A 20,043-nucleotide genomic window follows, 5' to 3' on the forward strand; every position below is an offset into this window, starting at 1 on the left:
TACATGTGTATATACATGCATACATATACACATCTATACAATCCCCTTGTGATGATTGAGGCTTAGCAGCATAATATGTGTTGTATGACCAGGGCAGGGAAAAAGTATTAAAGAGTGGTATGGGGTGGGTGTATCAATTAGATTGTATTCCTGATGATTCAGACCAAAGACTGGCTAGGAAGGGAGGAGAAAGCCTCTTAAATTGTATATAAGACTGAACATTGTCACAATTCAGGGCTTTTTCTCCACTGGGGAGAACTGCCCTTTCCTGATGGAAAGTTAATAAAAGCTATTCAGATACTCTTGGCTGTTTTGAGTATTTTGAGTCACTTAATGAAGCATTAATATTAAAGAAGTGGGAACCAATTGAAGAAATTTAAAAATGAGGTTTAAAAATGTTTTTGAAAAGTGCTTTTAGAATGGTCTAGTTTGAATGTGAAGACTATGAAAGTACCAGCTCTGACCCATATGTATTTAGGGACAAAAAAGGTTTATTTAAATATTTCTACAGTTAGCAGAAATGAAGGGAAAAAGAGTAAAGGCAGTTGGAAGCCATTGATCCCCTAAGGGGATTAGACAACAGCAGCAACAACATCAACCTTTTAGAGAGGAAAATCAATAAGGAAAAGTGTAGGAACATGGGAGGCAACCTGATGACTCATTCTCCTCAAAAGCAGGCTAGCTTCACAAAGGCAAGCAATTCAACTGAGCAGAGGGTGGGCTTCTAAAGGGAAACATAGATGTAGGTAGGAAAGCAGGTAGCTTAGAGTGAAGATAAGGTAATAAGGGATATCCTGAAGAGGTGAAGTAGCTCAAAGACTTAATCCTTTCAGAGTAGAGCTGGGATTCATTGTTTTGTTGATAGGGGCTGGTCCTTGCCAGGGTACTTGCAAGATACTTGACTAAAAGTATGTAGAACTTGGGGCAGCTAGGTGGTGCAGTGGATAGGATACTGGCCCTGGAGTCAAGAGGACCAAATCTGACCTCAGACACTTAATAATTACCTAGCTGTGTGACCTTGGGCAAGTCAATTGCAAAAACCTAAAGAAAAAGAGTAGATTGAGGTGATCTCAAAAGCTTGGAGAGTGGGATGGGGGTAGGAGTGTTGATTGCCTTGAGCCATGTTAAATGTAAGACAGATAATCAGTGCAGAAAGTACAAATTAATTATAAAACATTTTTTTCTGTACAATATTTCCTCTACTTTGATATGCTAAAATGTGAGTTGCAAATTAGGTTTGACTGGACTTTCAAATACATTCATTCTCATCCAGGATTTTTTTCTGGTTAGCAGCTAAAAAACAGATTGTCTGAAGAAAGGATAGAGAATATACATAAATATATAGAAAATATATAAAAATTTTCTACCTAAAAAATGGGGGTAAAAGAAAAGAGGAATCAAGAAATATTTAGTGTTAGGTGTTTTAAAATAATCAAGATGAAGTTATTATCATAACGAGTCCCAATCTTTGAGCCTTTCTTTATTCAATTAGGGGAAAAAACAAGTAGGTACACTTATTTTATATTCCTGAAGCAGGAAGTGATTTATTAGGGAGAGATTTAAAAGTACAATTCAATTTAAACATAAAGTCAAGTTAGTCATGTAATGGTAACCATGGAGGACGAGAAACAAATCCAAAAGTTTGGGTGAGAGAGGGAAATAAGAGGGAGATTAAAAATCCTTCCCTTAAAGATAACCTTCAAAAAGGAGGAAAAAATAGTGCATACCAGACAATATACTCCTACCCTTGAGGGACATAAAGGACTATAAGGAATTATATAGATGCTTTAATTAGGGACTGGCTTTCCCTTATAACTCATCCATAATTTCAGTACAAAAGCATGAGGATTTCAGAATAGTAAAGGATTTGAGAGCTATTAATAAAATTGTACTAGTTAGTCACCCAGTTGTACTCAATCCACTTTATTAAGCAGAATTCCATCCAAACATAGGTGGTTTAGTGTTGTTGACCTAAAGGATGTTATTTGGGCCTTCATTAGCATTTGAAATATTTATTTGCTTTTGAATGGGAAAATCCTCTTAATGGGAGTAAGCAGCTGCAGTGGATTGTACTTCCCCAAGGCTATATGGAATCCCCTTATTTGTTCCAGCAAGGGTTAGAACAAAAACCAGGAAGTTTTACCCTCCAAAAGGAATTACATGGCTTCAGTATGTGGATGATCTACTTATATATGGCCCAGAAAGAAAAGCAAGTGGCTCATGCCGACAATGAGTTGTTAAATTTCTTAGAACATGTATTAAGGGTATCCAAGGGGAAGTTACAGTATGTAGAAAAGGAAGTGCAATATTTAGGCCATTTAATTAGTGAAAGAAAAGGGAAAATTAATCCTGATAGAATCAAAGGTATTGTTGAACTTCCCCTTCCAAAGAATAAAAGGGAGCTCAGGAAATTCCTGGGCCTGACTGGATATTGTAGATTATGGATTGAGTCCTACACACAAAAAGCTAAGAAATAATACCTCAAATTATTAGAAGAACCCAATGTTCTACAATGGGTTCCAGAAGAAAAAAATAGTGGGAGAGTTAAAACAAGCTCTAATTCTGCTCCAGTGTTAGAACTACATCACTGAACAACCACTCCATTTATTTGTTAATGTGAATTCTGGATCTGCTCTTGGGATCCTGACTCAAATTTGGGAAAGGAAATGGAAACCAGTAGCCTAACCAGTAGCCTTTTTTGTCAAAATTTTGGATCCCTTTTCAAGGGGGTAGTTGGAATGTATATAAGCCATAGGAGCATCTGCAATTCTTGTAGAAGAGAGTAGAAAATTAGTACATGGAGACCTTATAAAGCAAGTGTTAACAAATCTATTGTTACCCCCATGAGATTACAGCAGTCTATATAAATGAACATCAGAAGGGAAACTCATTTGAGGCCAGGGGTAACAGGTTAACTGATAACTTGAGTAAAGAAGTTGCCCTAACATCAGAACCTTTGACAATGCATGTTTTAATCCCTTGAGTACCTCAAACTAAAACCATTCCAATTTTTAGTTAACATGAGAAAGAAATCTAATTAAATTAGGGGCAATAAAAACTGAGAAAGATTGATGGTTCTTACCAGATGGTAGAGAAATGTTAAATACGCCAATCATGAGGGAAATCTTGCCCCTCCTACATCAAGGAAGTCATTGAGGAGTGCAAGCAATGTGTGGCCTGGTGTTAAGGAAGTAAGGATGTGTAAGAATTTATACTATAGCTAAGGTGGTCTGTGAAGACTGTATAGTATGCAGAAAAATAAATAAAAAGGTATTTTTAAAAGTTCCTGGAGGAATAGAACCAAGTCTCCATTTTTTCAGAGTATTCTGATTGATTTTACCAAAAATGTCAAAGACAGATAAACCATGATATATTCTAGTGATAGTGGACTATTTAAAGGGGTAGGTAGAAGCTTACCCCATGGTTACAGCCACAGCTAATAGGAATTCTAAAATAATCTTTGAACAAATTATTCCTCCATATGGTTTAGTAGAAAATATAGATTCAGACTGGTAGTCATTTACATCTAAAGTATTACAAAAGGTGAAGGAACATTTAGGAATAGCTTGGAATTTTCATGCGCTGTGTCTTCCCCAATTTTGGGGTTGGGTTGAACATATGAATCAAACTCTAAAGAAACATTTATCTAAACCAATGTTAAAGACTAAACTTCCTTGGACTAAATGTTTGCCACTTGTATTATTGAGAATTAGAACCATATGAACTATTATTTGGTTTAACCATACTTAGGAAGGTCAGAAGAAGAAGGATAAATTTCTAGGGGATTATGTGTTGACTCTATTGTCCTCTTTGTCTGATCTTAGGAAAAAGCACCAATTTTTTTGGCTCAGACTCCACCATTAGAGTTTGCAGTACACAAGATATATACAGGAGATTGGATGCTGATCAAATCATGGAAAGAGATTAAATTACAACCCAAGTGGGAAGGACCATACCTGGTGCTTCTGGTCACAGAGGACCAGTAAGAGAACCTGAAGACTCCAATTTGGACACTTTAGAAGGAGACTGGGAAATAAAGTCTTCCTCTGATCCTATGAATGTTACATTATGAAGATCAACAGTTTCATATAACTAACAAATTTGATTAGTGTATTGTGACAAAATAAACAGAACCTTGTTAAAAATACTTTATACAGGATAGAAATGGGAAACATTAAAAATGATCATTTAAATTTCCTTAATAATAATGTTTGTCCTTCATTTTCAAAGAAGAACATGACATCAGGGAGTTTATGCCATGATAAGCATGGGAATTGGATCTGAGTGAGGGGCTTCTGTGCTAAATCACCAGCCTTACTCTCCTCCAGAGCCATATGGGTCCAGTGGCCAGATATGAATCAGGCCTATTAGAGATGGCCCTAAATGTGAAACCATCAGGGTTAAGTGACATGTCTAATGTCATACAGCTGTAAGTGTCCCTTTTCTGAGGCCAGATTCTAACTCCTGTCCTCCTGAATCCAAGACCAGTGCTCTATCCACTGCACCACCTAGCTGCCCTGGCTTAATAATGATCATGGAAAGGCAAATGAAAGGAATAGTAGTGAAATTAGTGGTTAAAGTAACTGATAGGATAGAATTGCAAACTGCAATGGATGCCTGTCAAGTTATAGAATGTGGGGGTTTAGATAATTAGAGATGGCTGAGTGGACAAAATAGGTATTGATGCCCTGAAGCAGCAGGATCAGGGGATGATATAAAATTTTCACCTTGGGGAGGCTAGGTAGCATAGTGGATAAGGCACTGGCCCTGGAGTCAGGAGTACCTGGGTTCAAATCCGGTCTCAGACACTTAATAATTACCTAGCTGTGTAGCCTTGGGCAAGCCACTTAACCCCATTTGCCTTGCAAAAAAAAAAAAACAACTTAAAAAAAATTTTCACCTTGTCCTATCTGGGATGCTGTATAGTGAACTATACAGTATAAAATGGGTTGGTTAACTACTGGAGGAGGAATATTAATAGATAAGATTTCATTTTATAAAGGCAATTCTCCCCCAAATTATAAAAATTTAGAATGTAATAGAATAATAAGTATAATCAAGAAGGCAGATAGGCTAAGTGTAAATGGTAGCAGATATCTCTGGCAATGATCCCCTAGGAAGACTTCATATCAGGGTGGTACTTCAGTTATCAGTAGCAAAAGATCCTACTTCTGACAATTCTACTAGTAGCATCAAGACTATAAAGGGGAAAGCTGTACCTATAGATCAGTCTTTAATTCAAAATGATCCTAAGATTGTGAAAGTGCTAAGAGCCAAAGATTTGAAGCAGACTATGGAAATAGAGACAGCATATAAGGATTCAAATGCCTTGGTAGAATGGGTAAAATATACAGTTAAAAGCTTAAATAAAAGCATCTGCTATGCCTGTCCAGCCAGATAGAACCAATCCCTTTGGGCATGGGAAAACATGAAAATTATTTTAAATGTATGGTCCTCCTGTTTCAATCCATAAACTCTGGAAAAAATTAGTGAGCTGTCCTACCTATTCCCTCCTGCAAAAAGAGGAAGCATTAAGGCAGTACCAGCCTTTCAACTTGGGTACAGAAATCACTCAGCTTATCTCTCACCGAAAGGTGAAAGATACCAAAACTGAGAATACTGTCCTCATGCAGGGAAACTTGGGATGTGCCTAAGGATCACTCTGGCAAATTCTGGAGGATGAATATATCTTGAACAGATCTATGGTGGTATTGTGGAGGTAACACTAGTTAGCCACTCTGCTGAGGAACTGTGGAGGCACCTGTGCACTGGTTTGGTTGGTTATTTCTTTTACTCTGGCATTTGAAAGAGAAAGTAAAAATCAGTTAACTGAATTAAGAAGGAAAAAAAAGAGATATACCTTATGGGTTCTTTGATGAAAAAAATCTATCTAGATAATATAGGTACTCTCTAAGGCAAGTACCTGATGAATATTAAGGAACCAGATAGCTTCTGGATTTGAATCTTTTCTATTCTGATAGGTAACTATACTCAAAAATGTAGATTGGATTAGTTTTATATTATAACCAACAAGAGATCTATCAATTACACCAGAGATGCCTTTAAAGGTATAGCTGAACAACTTAATGCTACAAGTAGGAAGGCCTGGGAAAATAGGATAGCTATTGATTTGATATGATATTAGCAGAAAAAGTGGCACTAGGAGGCACTTGTACTTTCATCCCTAATAACATAGCCCTTGATGGAACAAGCATGAGGGCATTGCAAGGTTTGACAGCTTTGTCTGAGGAATTGACAGAGAATTCTGTAATTAATAAACTTCTAAATAAAGTTGCTAGAAAATTGGTTTGGGAAATAGATGGGAGTTATGGTCTCTATTTTAACCTCCATAACAATAGTGGCAGGGATATTAAAAGCAGTTGGATGTTGTATAATACCACATGTTCTGGGATTAGTACAAAGGGTGATAGAAATGGCCTTTATCAAACAAATGGTTGTACAGTACTCACTTGAGTGAAATACAGAATAAGGATAAAAATCTATATGAAGAAGAAAATGGAAGGTTGCTAGATAAATTTGAAAAATCTGGAAAAAAGTGTAGAAATGAAATTCTAAGAAAGTAGAAAAAGAGGGAGTGTAATAAATAGTTAAGTTTTTATTTCTACATTTGAGAAATAAATTGAGACCAGAAGCTTATAGTGTTATTAAAAGATAGTTAAAATAAAGCAGCGAAAGATGTGGATTAGAAATCAGTAATCTGCAGTAGACTGAAAGGAATTTGGTCTTAACATAAAGGAAAGCTAACAATTTATATTTGATTTCGAAGAATCTAGATCGACAGGATGAGGGACACCCAGATTCATACCAAGATGTCAACAACAAGAAACCCATCTTCATAGATAAAATGGTATAAAAAGCCAACAAGTTAAAAGGGATCCAAATTGTTTGAAAAAGATATTGAATCAAAGTTGTTTTGTGTAGGACTAATGAGGGAAATAATAGTAGGCTGACAGGAAGGAGTTGTAACCCCGGCACTACCCAGACAATGCAGAAATATGGGAGGGACTTACTTTCGAGAAAGGATAAAAGACTGAAGCCCCAAGCTTCACATATTATCTGTCCATGAATAGATATCCCCTCTTGCAAGATTGTATCAATAAAACCTCCTTCCTGATTTCACGGGGGAACACATGGGCATTTTGGTAAGAAATAACTTCTTTGTCGGGATTATTTCTAACAGGGATCACGCATGACACAGTGCAAAGCAAATGTCCTGAATTAAAATCCTGGCTTTGCCACTGTGGAAACTTCCTCCAACTTCTCACGGATCTGTCTCCTCATTTGTAAAATAAGAGATTTTGACTAAATGACTAAATGAGCTCTGGAATCACTTCCTGTTCTAGATCTCTGATTCTATTAACATCAATTGTTCATGTAAAATTCAAAATAAATAAAATCTTTCTAAAAGTAAAAAAAAACAAAATAAAAAACATCAATTGTTCAGTGGTTTTTTTTCAGTCGTGTTCACCTTTTTTGACTGCATTTGGAGCTTTCTTGGCAAGTAATGAAATGGTTTGCCACTTCTTCTCCAGCTCATTTTATAGAAAGGGACTCTTAAGACAGATGCAGTTAAGTGACTCGTCCAGGCTCACATAGTAAATGTTTGAGGAAGGCCCCCAATCCACTGAGCCACCTAGCTTTCCCTTTAGTTTATGTCAAATTGTTTTGGCTTCCATTGAATGATCAATAATAGCCCCAGTTCAAACCTAGGTAGTTCATTGTTTAAAGAAGGAGTGTAAATAGCTATTGTTTTCTGTAAGGTTGGAAATTCCATCTTCTCCTTCTAGAGAGATTTCTTTTTATGTTAAATTAGGCCACTGATTTGTCTCAATTCTTCCCTACCCCTGAGCATTGCCTCAGCGAAACTGAAAACTGGGAAAGACCTTTATTTAGAAAAACCCACTAACAATGGGCCATGGCCAGTTGTCTTGACCTTTGTCTTATCTTTGGAATGGGCGAGAGGGAAGGAAGCTGACTTTTCCAAGTCCTGGCTCACTTAAATTCACCCACAAGTCAAGGCATCTCTACCATCACCACCACCACCACAACAAAAGATAATTGAATAGAAGAATGGTCCATAGTTTTCCTCAATTCCAAAGTGGTCTGAAACCTGGAAAACTTCAATCAGAATTATGGCCCTATGTAATTGTGCTAAGTCATATGTGTGTGTGTGTGTGTGTGTGTGTGTGTGTGTGTGTTTATAATACAAATACTTTCCCAACATATTTTAGTTTCTGTTGTCACTCTGAATGATATCATAATTTCCAGTCTCGAATGTCTTCAGCTATGTGTGAACCAATCTGTTGGAAAAAGCATCCTTTGTACTTGGTATCACTGGCACCTGATAGTCAGCATATAATCATATGTATTTTATCCCATCCCCCTTATCTCTCATTTTCTTTAACTAAGATGCAGCAAGTGGGGGGAGGGTTGAAAAGCAATGGCCCATCCTCTTTTGGAACATGTACATATCAGGATTATCTTGCTCTTGTTATGTCTATAAAAGAAGCAAGTAGTTTGAAATCATTGCCCAGTTTTTACTTTCAATACCTTGCTGCCTTGGGATGCTTAATAAATTTTTTTTAATTTTCTCTACCTGAATTTACTTCATTATTAATGGCAAGGCTGAGCAAAGATTTTCTTTTAATAAACAACCAATTGGTTAAGTGACCAATATGTATAAGCATTGTGCCATGTGTTAAAGATACAAAGTTGAAAAATGTCTGGCTCAGGGCAAATAGGAGTCAAGAGGACCTGAGTTCAAATATAGGCCCAGACACTTAATAATTACCTAGCTGTGTGACCCTGGGCAAGTCACTTAACCCCATTGCCTAGCAAAAAAAAAAAAAACAAAAGAAAAGTGACTGGCTCTCTGACCTACTTTTTCTCCTCTGTTTTCTTTAGTTAATTCTTTGGATGTCTTTGTGTTGTCAGTTGTCTCCTGATGAGAAGAAAGGACCTAAAGGACCCATTTAGGAAGGTTATACATTCAAGAGACTAACCAAATATGTCAGACTTGCTAGCTCAGAATGCTAGACACTCAATCACCTTCAGAATAATCCAATTCAACCAATAGTTAGTATCTACTATGGCTAGGTACTGTGCCAGCCACCAGGAATACACAAACAAAAATGAGATGATCTTTGCTCTCAAGAAGAATCTAGCAGTTTTATTAGAGGGGAAGAAAGGAAGGGGGAAGGAAGAAATATGATATTCCAGTCCTTCCTTGCTTCCTTCAAACTTCTCACAGCAACCTTCCCCTTTTCTCTTAGTTGAAGACCTCCTTTTTCACATCTGACATTCTTTCTTACTAAAGCCATTTCCTTCACTTCAATTTCTGTTGAGATAGCCCTTCTTCTGGCCAAGGTCAAATCATTTTCCTCCTTGATCTCATTCCCTCCCATTTTTTCCTGGTCTCTGAAAGAACCAGATCTCTACTATCTGAGTGGGATAAAGTCTGAGATTTCTTCAGTAGAATATTATAGATTGGAGAATAGTTAATTATGTGCCCCTCCTCCCTTGACACAGCAACCTCAGGGACATTGGTGAAGCATCAACTGACCCCACCTTATCTGTAGAAGTCCAGAAGACTATTCAATTCCTGGGGCTGAAGAGATAATCTGGTTTCAGTTTCAGTTTTATGCTCTTTCCCCTGGATTAGTCTAGATTGTAAAACCACATTCCTCATTACTGAGGGTGGGTCAGTGGGGGGGGGGGTTGGGAATCGAGTTAGGCTAAATGTGATTCTTGGGTCTTTTGCTTTTGCCTCAATCTCTGTAATTGTGGCCCCTTCCTTGAGAAACGAATAAAGCTTTCTCTTCATACCTTGAGAGATCTCCGAAATTTATTTAAGTAGCATTTGTCCCACACATCTCTAAACTTCAATTTTCCCCATCAGTTAATTCTTTCTCTGCTGCTTACAAACATGCTCATATTCCCTCAACCTCAAAAAGAATCCTCATTAGGTTGTATCACCTCCTTTCTTTCTTTGATAAATTCCTTTAAAAGGCTATATATATATATATATATATATATATATATATCCTTTTATATCAGCTGGATTTCCCTTCTTCTCTTACTGCTTTATTGTTTAACTGAAATTGATTTCTCCAAAGTAACCAATGAGTTTTCCTTAACAAATCTAATGACATTTTAAAAGTCTTCAACCTTCTTGTCTTCTGCAATATTTGACACTGCTTTTTTGACCTTTTTCTACTGGACATTTTCTCCTCTCTGGAATTGTTATCACACTGTATTCCTTAATTCTCCTTATTGTCTAACCCCTCCCTCAGTCTCCTTGATCTTCATTTTTGTCTTGGCCAATAGATATGTGTCCCTCAGCATTCTATTTTGAATTCAATAGGTCCACAACAAAACTCATCAATTTGATAAATTAATATTTGCTTAGACAGTTTTCTTAAAACAGGACACAACTTAAAAAGATACATATATATCTTTTTTTGCCTTTTTTTAAAAAAAACTTCATGGATATAATCACTCTCTATAATCCTTTTCTTGACTCAAATAGAAGTCAAAGGAACAGGAGTAAACACCATCAGAATGTTCAGGATAGGGAGTGGCAACAAGTGGGAAAGGGGGGAAACAATGCTGACTCTGAAATCCTGTGACCTGGGTTTGAAAATCCCTTCACAACTCCTTCATCCCAAAGATAGTTTGGTGGCCCAGTGCATAGAGCACTGGGTCTGGTGTCAGGAAGACTTAAATTCAAATCCAGTCTCAGACATTCCCTGTGTGATCCTAAGCAAGACTCTTAACCTCTGTTTTCTTCAGTTTCCTCAACTTCAAAATGGCATTATAACAGCACCTACCACAAAAGGGTTTTGAAGTTCAGATAAGCTATTTGTTAAGGTCTTCTTCTTGTTTATCTTTTGTTCTTTGAAGAAAACCATGACCTCAGGGAGGGGAGGCAAACACACGAATTGGACTTGGGGGCAGGGGTGCTGTGCTAAATAAATCACCAGCCTTGCCATCCTGGTCCAGGGGTCAGATATGAATCAGGACTGGAGATGGTCCTGGATATGAGGCAATCAGGGCTAAGTGATTTGTCCAGAGTTACACAGCTACTCAAGTGTCAAATAAGCGTCTGAGGTTGGATTTGAACTCAGGTCCTCTTGACTCCGGGCCAGTGCTCTATCCAGGGTAAACTCTGTGTGGAGTCTGTATAATTGTTTATTCCTTTCCAGTAGTCATAACTTCTCTGAGGCTCACTTCCCTCCTTTTACTATTAGGGCATAGGAATCGGTGCTCTCTAAAATATAATCTATGACTCTCTGAGACTAAAACTTTGAGGCTGAAAGGTCCTTTTGGCAGGCCTCTGATAATCAACTGCGCGCTATCTTTTAACAAAGAAGCACGAGCTAGTATGGTTTCAAGATTTCTGGATATTTATGAAAAAGGGGGATTGAGCCCATTTCCAAGCGCAGGCGAAAGGAAGAGAGAGTAGGGGTCTCCGATCCGGGAGAAGAGCCGAGAGGGGAGGCTGGAGAAGGTAACGGGGAGTCTAGGGTGGTTTTTGTCCCCCCTGCCCCCCAAGACCCTAGCACAGGCTTTGCTTACCTGAAGGAGAGTCGTCTACAGCTACCAGAGGAAATGGTGCTGAAGCTGGGAATACTAAGGCAGCTTCGGGGAAACGAAACTAAAAGTTTGCAGGCCAGCTCTAGAGGGGTGGGGGAGCGGATAAGGAGCCGGGGAGAGAGCAGACAGCACCTCCCTCTCCCCAGCCATCCCCTCCGAAGCTCCGGCTCCTCGGGCGACAAGCCCCGACCCTGCCTCGATGGCCACTGCCGGGGTTGCCCGGGGCCCGCCCTACCGGGTCCTGGTCCAGGTGCCCAAGCGCTGTCCTGGCCTAGAGAAGAAACTGCTAAAGTATTTCCAGAGTCCGAAGAAGTCCGGGGGAGGCGAGTGCACGGTCAAAGCCGGCCCCGCCGAAGACACCTTCTGGATAGAGTTTTTGGAAAGAGAAGGTGAGAGGGAAGGGGCTGGGGGGCTGCTGGACCGAGACAGGGTGGGCGGGAAGCCGAGGCGAACTGGGAGAGTGGGGCCCACCCTGAGCCAGAAATGGCCCAGGGCCACAGGCTTGGGGTTATTACCAGAGCTTGGAAATTCAGCTAAGAGCCGGGGATAATGGTCTAAAATATTACAAATATCACGTCATTTAATCCTCACTACTGCTTTGGGGGGAAGGTGCTACTACTATTCTTTCATTTTTACAATTGAGGAAACATAAGAGGGTGTAGTTTTTGCCCCAGGGTCACAGAATTAATAAATATTCTCAGGCCATATTGGTACTTACGTCTTTCTAACTCTAGCTGTGCCTTTTGGATAAATTTTTACCCCTCCAGAGGCCTCTTGAGGGTCTGTCTACCTTTTTGTTTCCTTGGAATTGTATTACTCCTTTCTCACCTTCATTCAGGAACTCGGGACTATCCCCTAGGGAGGTAAGGAATCCATCCCCTTGTACTAGGACAACCTACATTCATCATAGTTGTGTGCTTTCACCTCCTCGGTGTCCTTAGAAAAACAGAAATCTCCCAACATTTACCAACCAAACTCTTTCTGGGAAGAAGCAAGTTACCAACTGTCCATCCCCAAACTCTTTCGGGAAGAAGTTGGCTGATACACCCACTGGGAAAGAGAATTGCCAATTGAGGGGCAGTTCCAGGGGTTGGGGAAGGGAAAGAGGGATGAAGAATATGTCTGGATCATTTGGATGCTCATTATTCACTCACTTCCTCAAACTTTGACTCAATGGTTTAGACTCTGGATTTTCTGAGGTTTCATTTAGCATTCCATGTCCCTCATAAAGGTCAGTATCTGGGGTTTAGGTTTAGTGAAGTTCTAGATATGAATAATAATCAGGTAGAAGAGAAGGAAACAGATAAAGCTTTAATTTCTTCCACATTAAGATTCTAAGTAACACAGTGTCAGAATGCAGAAGTAGCAAAAGTAGACCTTGAAGGCAAATATAAAACTAAGAAATACTGTGAAACATAATTGACTTGGGAAAGTATGAATGATAACAAAGTTCTTTTAAAGAAAGTAAAATCATTCAATCCACAAGTCACTGAAAAAGCAGCACATTGGTCCTATGAAGTTAATGGAAAAGGAGTATTTACAGAAGACTTTGCTATTCAGATACATAAACAAGTTAAGATCATCTTTCCTCTCAGTTGTTTCAACCCACTCATTTCCTGAAAGGGTTTAGGGGTGGAGGGTGGTATTGTTGAGAGGTTCCTTGTTTTTTAATGGCATTCAGGAAGGCCTCAGTTATTACAGATTCATTTCTCTCCAGACTTTACTCTGAAATTCCTCTCTCATGCCTCCTTTAGCCATCCTTAGAGTGGCTCTCCCTACTGACAATATTTGCCCTAGCCACTACTGTCCTGTTAGTCTCAATTTCAGCAGTACATATACCCCTATACCTATATGGATGCATAACAAAGGTAACCCAGAGCTAAAAGTTAATGCTATTCAGGAAGGGCTCCATCCAGAAGTAAGAGTCTAAATTGCCCTTTGTGCAGGTTAGTCATAGGCTGTGGGAGGTGGAGGTAAGGGAAGGCATATACTTAGAATATTTATTTCCCTTAGGGATTTTACTCCTTTCCTTGCAGATGCCCACAGAGGGCTTTAGGGGGGATGGATTTTTAGAAGGCCACATACAAAAAAAAAAATCCCCATGCTAGCCACTTCAAAAAGAAAGAGTTATCTCCATCTACTGCATTTATTTAGTTGACTTCTTGAGTTAGTCTTCTGAGAATTTTCCAGGCTAATAGAACTCTACTTCAGAAAGGCTTTCCACATAGGCTCACTGGATGATGCCCTTACTAGCCATTGCCCCAGTGAATTTTCAGGCTGCTATTTAAATTTTTCTTGAAATGTCCCTAGTTCCTTCATTATTGATGAAAGAAAATCCTTCTGTCCTCTGCACTCTGGGGCAAGTAATAGCATTAGCCCCAGACTTTCTTAGCATTGTTAAGTCTCATTCTCGCTCGGATCTACCCTATTCTTAGTAAAAAGCAGCACACTTTTCACTTCTGCATCAGATTCTCTCTCTAGCTCCTGAGTGTTTTGGGCCAATTTACCTGAATCTTTCTTATATGGACAATTCAGATGTTCCGTGATGGTTAATAGTCACCATGGAATTTTAGACCTGGTTCTTTTTTTCCTCTGTCAACCTTCTCTCACACCACCCACTAAACCAGAATGGGGAACCTTTTTTTTTCTACCAAGGGCCATTTGGATATTTATAACATCATTCACTTGGCCATACAAAATTATCCACTTAAAATCAGCCTGGTAAATTTGGTCAAATATTTAATTCATCAAGCTTTTTAAGCTTCTAGATTTATTGAACATCAAGTACCTCGTGCAGTTGCTATGGCAGCACCAGACCAAAGGATTTCTCAGTTCAAACTGTTCCCTGCCCCTGCACTAAGCAAATCACTCTTCTACTATGGAGGCCTTCTCTCTGTTTCATTGCTCATGCACTGCCAGAAGGGGGTCTTGCCAAAGTGTGCCAGACTGCAGTATTTAACCATCAGATAGTGCTATTTGTATGTGCATTATCCTTGACTTTAATCCTGATTTCAGTATCAATGACATGCTCTAGTCATGGGTTGGGCTTGATTCAGAGCTGATGCTCCAATAGTTAAGTCTGATACTGGGATGAATAGTTAAGTCTAATACTGGAATGAAATAAGAAACACACACACACACAAACATATATAATTCAACAGTTTTCAGAGGAAGGCTTATAAAACCATGGCATAATAAGGATATTCAATAGGGATATAGTAAAGCTTGACTCAGATAAACTGAACCCTCTTATTTGCATAGGAAATGCCTTAATCATTCCAAAAAGTGTCACTGGAAGGCAGTGATGACATTTGATCTTTGGACATCAGCCAGTTCTGAAGGGCCCCAATCAGGCTGGACACTAACATAGCTACCATGGAAGACCACCAGGAAGCTCCCACTACAGCTAGGTGTCTTGAGTTTTATCCCCTTTGGGTCAATCACATCTTGGGCATGGATTCCTTTCAGTTTTATAAAAGTAGTCTAGATTTGGACTAATCAAACCTTGGACATAATTTCCTTTGTGGAAAAGAACTATCCTAACCTACTTTGTAGGGGGGAGGTCCTGTAACAAATACCAATAAAAGAAACTACTAGAAAAATGCACTCTGATACACCACTAAACTTGGTGCAGAAGTAAACATAGTAAATCACTTGTTCATCTTGTTAGTAGAGAGTTGGGAACATAAAGCACAGAGAGTGATACACCTTTTGAGATGGATGATTTGCCTAATGGCTTATGTTTGTTATGTGGGACACTTCAATTCTTTGTGTGTGTGTCTGTGTGTGCCTGTGTTTGTGAGGCATCTGGAAACGACTATACAAACAAAAGGAATCTAAACAGAGAGAGAGAGAGAGAGAGAGAGAGAGAGAGAGAGAGAGAGAGAGAGAGAGGAGAGGAGTTGGGAGGGAGAGAGATAAAGCTAGAGGGAGTGCATCTCTTTCTTAGGTAGTAGTCCCTGATGCTCTTGTCCACTATGCTACAGCGCCGCCTAGCAGTCCAAAGTAATCATAATTGATGAATCTAACCATATAGGTTTCACATAGCACTTTAAGTTTTCCTAAGAGCTGTCCTGTGTCTTGATGCTCACAACAAAAATCAGAAGAAATATAAAGAGTAGCCAGGTAATATGTTAACAAAACTAAGAAACCAAAAGAAATGGAGGAATATTTTCAAATATTCTAGCTAACACAAGATCAGATTGCAATCTGATCCTAAAAGTGAATTGGGTATTATGATTATTCCCATTTTACAGATCAGATAACTGAGAGTGAAATGTTAAGTCTTTTATTGAGAATATACAGTAAATATCTGTAGAAGGCTTTAAACTCAGATCTTTCTGCCTCCCAAGACCAACAATCTATTGTCTTATTATCTCCTTGATTCTGGTAGTATTCATCAAATATCTGTTTAAGTAATAAGTCACTTTTGCATTACTCTATCTGGCACCCATTAAAGCAATTGAAAATCCCACCCAGGTGTTCTCTGCTGAGTTTTTTTTTCTTTGTAATCCACAGGTCTCGCTTGTAGCCCCATCTGGTCCACTAGAATTCCATACCCATGAATATACCTCTTAAGATTAAATCTTTTATCACTGGGGCACCTCCTTCCTTGGTCTTAGGTGGAAAACATCATTTGATTTGTGTTTGATAAAAAACCTGTTTTAGTAAAACTCTAACTCTTCCTAATCAGAAATTTTACCTTTAACAATTCCATCTTTCCAGGAAAAACCTATCCTATTCCCAAATTTAGTTTTCAGAAGTACTTGGATCCCTGCTTACCCCATATCCACTTCCTTTTAGTTTAGGAGAGAGCAAATCCATCTTTGCCCTGTAATTCAGAGAAAAGGTGGATTTTTCAGGAAGAGCAACCTAACAAATTTTTTAAAAAGAATAGAAAAACTCATTTTTTAAAATTTTATACATTCTTTTTATTTTCCCAACCATATGCAGAGATAGTTTTCAAAAATCATTTTTGTTAGGTTTTCAATTTCACAATTTTCTTCCTCCTTGCAAAAAACCTAAAAAAAATTGAAGATAGCAAGTTTTGGTCTCTATTTAAACTATACAGTTCCTTCTCTAGGTATGGGTGGTATGTTCCATCACAAGGCTTAGAAAAGCTCATTTTGCTGATAAGATAGAAAAAAAAATTAGCCACAAATCTCCTGTAACTCTATCTGAGGATCTATAGTGAAGAAGTCAAAGGATCACCAATTCACAACTACAGTAGAAGCCTTGGATGTCACTTAAGTCCAAACTTCTCATTTTCTAGAAAAGAAAGTTGAAGTCCAGAAGGGTTTAAGTGACTTGCTCAAAGTCACAAGACTAGTAAATGTTGATCTGCTTATTCTGAGTTCTATTCATTTTCTGAATCTACAGTGTTGAAAGAAAGAAATAAACAAATAAAAAAGAAAGAAGGAAAGAAATAAGAGGAAGAGAGGAAAAAGAAGAGAAAGAGAAAGAGTAAAAGAAAAGAGATTTTTTTTCTTGAAACTCTAACTTCTTTTCCTTTTGGACTTTCCAGTTTCCCTCTTCTTCTTGAAATATTTTTTCCTTTTGGGGTTTCATGATTCTTATCTATATAATCCAGGGATTTGGATAAGTAAATCTCTTGCAAGTTCCCTGAAAGTTCTAAAAATTCTAAAAATCTATTACTTTAGGAATGTTTTCAGAGATCTATTCCAAGCATAAAGTTTGAAAGATACATAGAAATAGAAAAGATAGGTCCCTGCTCCTGTGACTTGGTCCCCTATATGTTTAGGAAGGGAAAGGAATGGTTCCTATCCTTAAAATTGGAGGGAGGAAGGTATAGAAATTCCAATTCTGCCAATTATATATATTTTTAATCATACAAATATGTTATTTGTTTTTCCAACTACATACAGTGGTAGTTGTTTTTTATCAATTTTTTTTGCAAGGTTTTGAGTTTTACAATTTTTCTTCCTCTTTCCCTTCCCCTTTTCTCCTGACAAAGCAATCCGATATAGGCTCAACCTTTGTAGCCATGCTAAATATAGTTCAAAATTGATTGTCTTGTGAGAGAAGAATCAGATTCAACAAAACATTAGCAATACCAAAAAGGCATAAATACATAAGACAACTTTTAAAAATTGAAGATAAGCTTTGGTCTTCATTGAAACATCTCAGTTACTTCTTTGGATACAGATGGTGTTTTCCATCACAAGTCCCTTAAAGTTGACTTTGATTATCATACTGCTAAAATGAACAAATCCATTCTGGTTGATCATCACCTCATACTGTTGTTAGTGTGTATAAAGTTCTTCTGGTTCTGCTCATTTCATTCAGCATCAATTAATACAAGTCTTATCAGGCTTTTCTGAAATCACATCCCTCCTGATTTCTTACGGAACAATATAGTTCCATCACACACACACACACACAAAAAAAAACTATAATTTGTTTAGCCATTCTTCAATTGATAGGCATCCCCTCAATTTCCAGGTCTTTGCCACTATAAAAAGAGCTGCTAAGAATATTTTTGAAAATGGGGTATTTTAACTTTTCATGATTTTTTCAAGATATTGATCCAGAAGTGGTATTGCTGATCAAAAGTATGCACAGTTTTATTGCCCTATGGGCATAATTCCAAATTGCTCTCCAGAATGGTTGGATCAGTTCACAACTCCACCAAAAATGCCTTAGTATTCCAAATTTTCCACATCCCCTCCAACATTGGTCATTATACTTTCTAGTCTTATTGGCCAATTTGATATGTGTGAGGTGATACCTCAAAGATGCTTTAATTTGCATTTCTCTAATCAACAATGATTTAGAGAGAGACTAGATTTCTTTTTGTCTTTCCATATCCTTTAACCTTTTTTTTTTCAATTAGGGAATGACTTCTTATTTTACAAATTTGACTCAGATTTTAGAAATGAATCCTTTGTTCGAAACACTAGTAAAAATGAAATTGTTTCCCAATTTACCACATTCCTTTTAATCTTGGTTAAAGTGGTTTGTCTGTGCAAAAACTTTTTAATTTAATGTAATTGAAATTATCTAGTTTTTTATAAAGTTCTCTATCTCTTTGGTCATAAAGTGCTCTGCTTTCCATATCAGGTAAACTATTCTTTATTTTCCTAATTGGTTTATAATATTATCTTTTATATCTTAACTCCCGCACACATTTTGACTTTATCTTGGTATAGGGTATGAGATATTGGTCTATTACAAGTTTTTGCCATACTATCTTCCAGTTTTCCTAGTAGTTTTTATCAAAGAGTTAGTTCTTATCCCAAGAAGTTGGAATCTTTGAGTTTATCAAGCAGCAGATTACTTTAGTCATTTACTGCTTTCTCTTTCGCACCTAATCTCTTCACTGATCCACCACTCTATTTCTCAGCCAGTACAGACAGATTTGATGATTGATGTTTTATAACATAATTTTAGATCTGGCATGGCTAGGCCACCTTTCTTTGCATTTTTTTATTAATTCCCTTGATATTCTTGACCTTTTGTTTCTTCATATGAATTTAGTTGCTATTTTTTTCTAGTTCACTTAAGTAATTTTTTGGATGTTTGGTATGGCCCTAAATAAAGATTTAATTTAGGTAGAATTGTCATTTTTATTTTCGTAACCTGTCTGCTAATTATACTTGCATATAACTTACATGTTCATTTTATTTAACTGGATTGAAGTCTTTCCTGATTGTAGGAATGAGAAGCTAATATTCCCTTAGTTTAGGTTTAATGCTGGAATAAAATGAAGCACTTCCATTGAATATTAACACAAGGTTATCTTTGTCCTAACACAGCAACGGACAGGGAAATGCAGATCTAATCACACTGATCCTCCTGGCCTTTGACTTCTCATCTTCTTGATATTACAGTTCCGTTTCCTACCATCTTTTGTCTGTAGTGCCCTATCCTACATCAGGTTGGACAAGTCTACTTACAAAAACTCTTTATGAAGCCTGGTTTTACAGACCTCAAAGTATTGAAAAGAAAATAATGAGTTGGAAAAGAAAAAAATGAGGGAAAGAATAAAAATTCTTATCAGAGAAGATCTAGAATTGACAAAATTTCAACTTAAGTTTGACTTAGTACCTGAGTATCATGTAGCTTCAAATAATTGAATAAGAAACTTCATTCCTAAATTAAAGGACAATATAAATATAATGGGGGGGGATGTTCAAATTTTGCCAGCATCTCCAAAAAAAAAAAAAGCAGGTTTAAATCCCAACCTTATCACTTAGTTGGTTGGTTTTTATTATTCCTTCTTAAAGAATTACATCATTAAGTTAGAGATAAGTTACAGTGTATCCAAATGTGGCTAATCAGACCAATATAGCTTAGAATACTCTACAACAGGTGGGCACAAATAATCCAAGTGAACACTTGGGATGGTTTCTTGAAACATATGCATTTCATGTTTCCATTGAGCTGCTTCAATTTTACTTTGCTCAT

General features: G+C 37.7%; 2 protein-coding genes across 2 annotated transcripts in view; one reads left to right on the plus strand and one right to left on the minus strand.

Moving 5' to 3' along the window:
- PARP9 (poly(ADP-ribose) polymerase family member 9) overlaps nucleotides 1–11,652 on the minus strand; it is a 45,485-nt gene extending 33,833 nt beyond the window's left edge. Inside the window, exon 1 of the mRNA XM_074214660.1 lies at nucleotides 11,599–11,652. The gene's annotated coding sequence lies outside the window, so the exon portion shown is untranslated. The remainder of the gene's footprint in view (nucleotides 1–11,598) is intronic.
- PARP14 (poly(ADP-ribose) polymerase family member 14) overlaps nucleotides 11,358–20,043 on the plus strand; it is a 94,301-nt gene continuing 85,615 nt past the window's right edge. The window contains 1 exon segment of the mRNA XM_074214659.1: nucleotides 11,358–12,005. Coding sequence (XP_074070760.1) covers nucleotides 11,816–12,005 — 190 coding nt within the window. The 5' untranslated portion in view covers nucleotides 11,358–11,815.

The sequence above is a fragment of the Macrotis lagotis genome, chromosome 1, assembly GCF_037893015.1.
Source record: "Macrotis lagotis isolate mMagLag1 chromosome 1, bilby.v1.9.chrom.fasta, whole genome shotgun sequence".
NCBI classification, from domain to species: domain Eukaryota; kingdom Metazoa; phylum Chordata; class Mammalia; order Peramelemorphia; family Peramelidae; genus Macrotis; species Macrotis lagotis.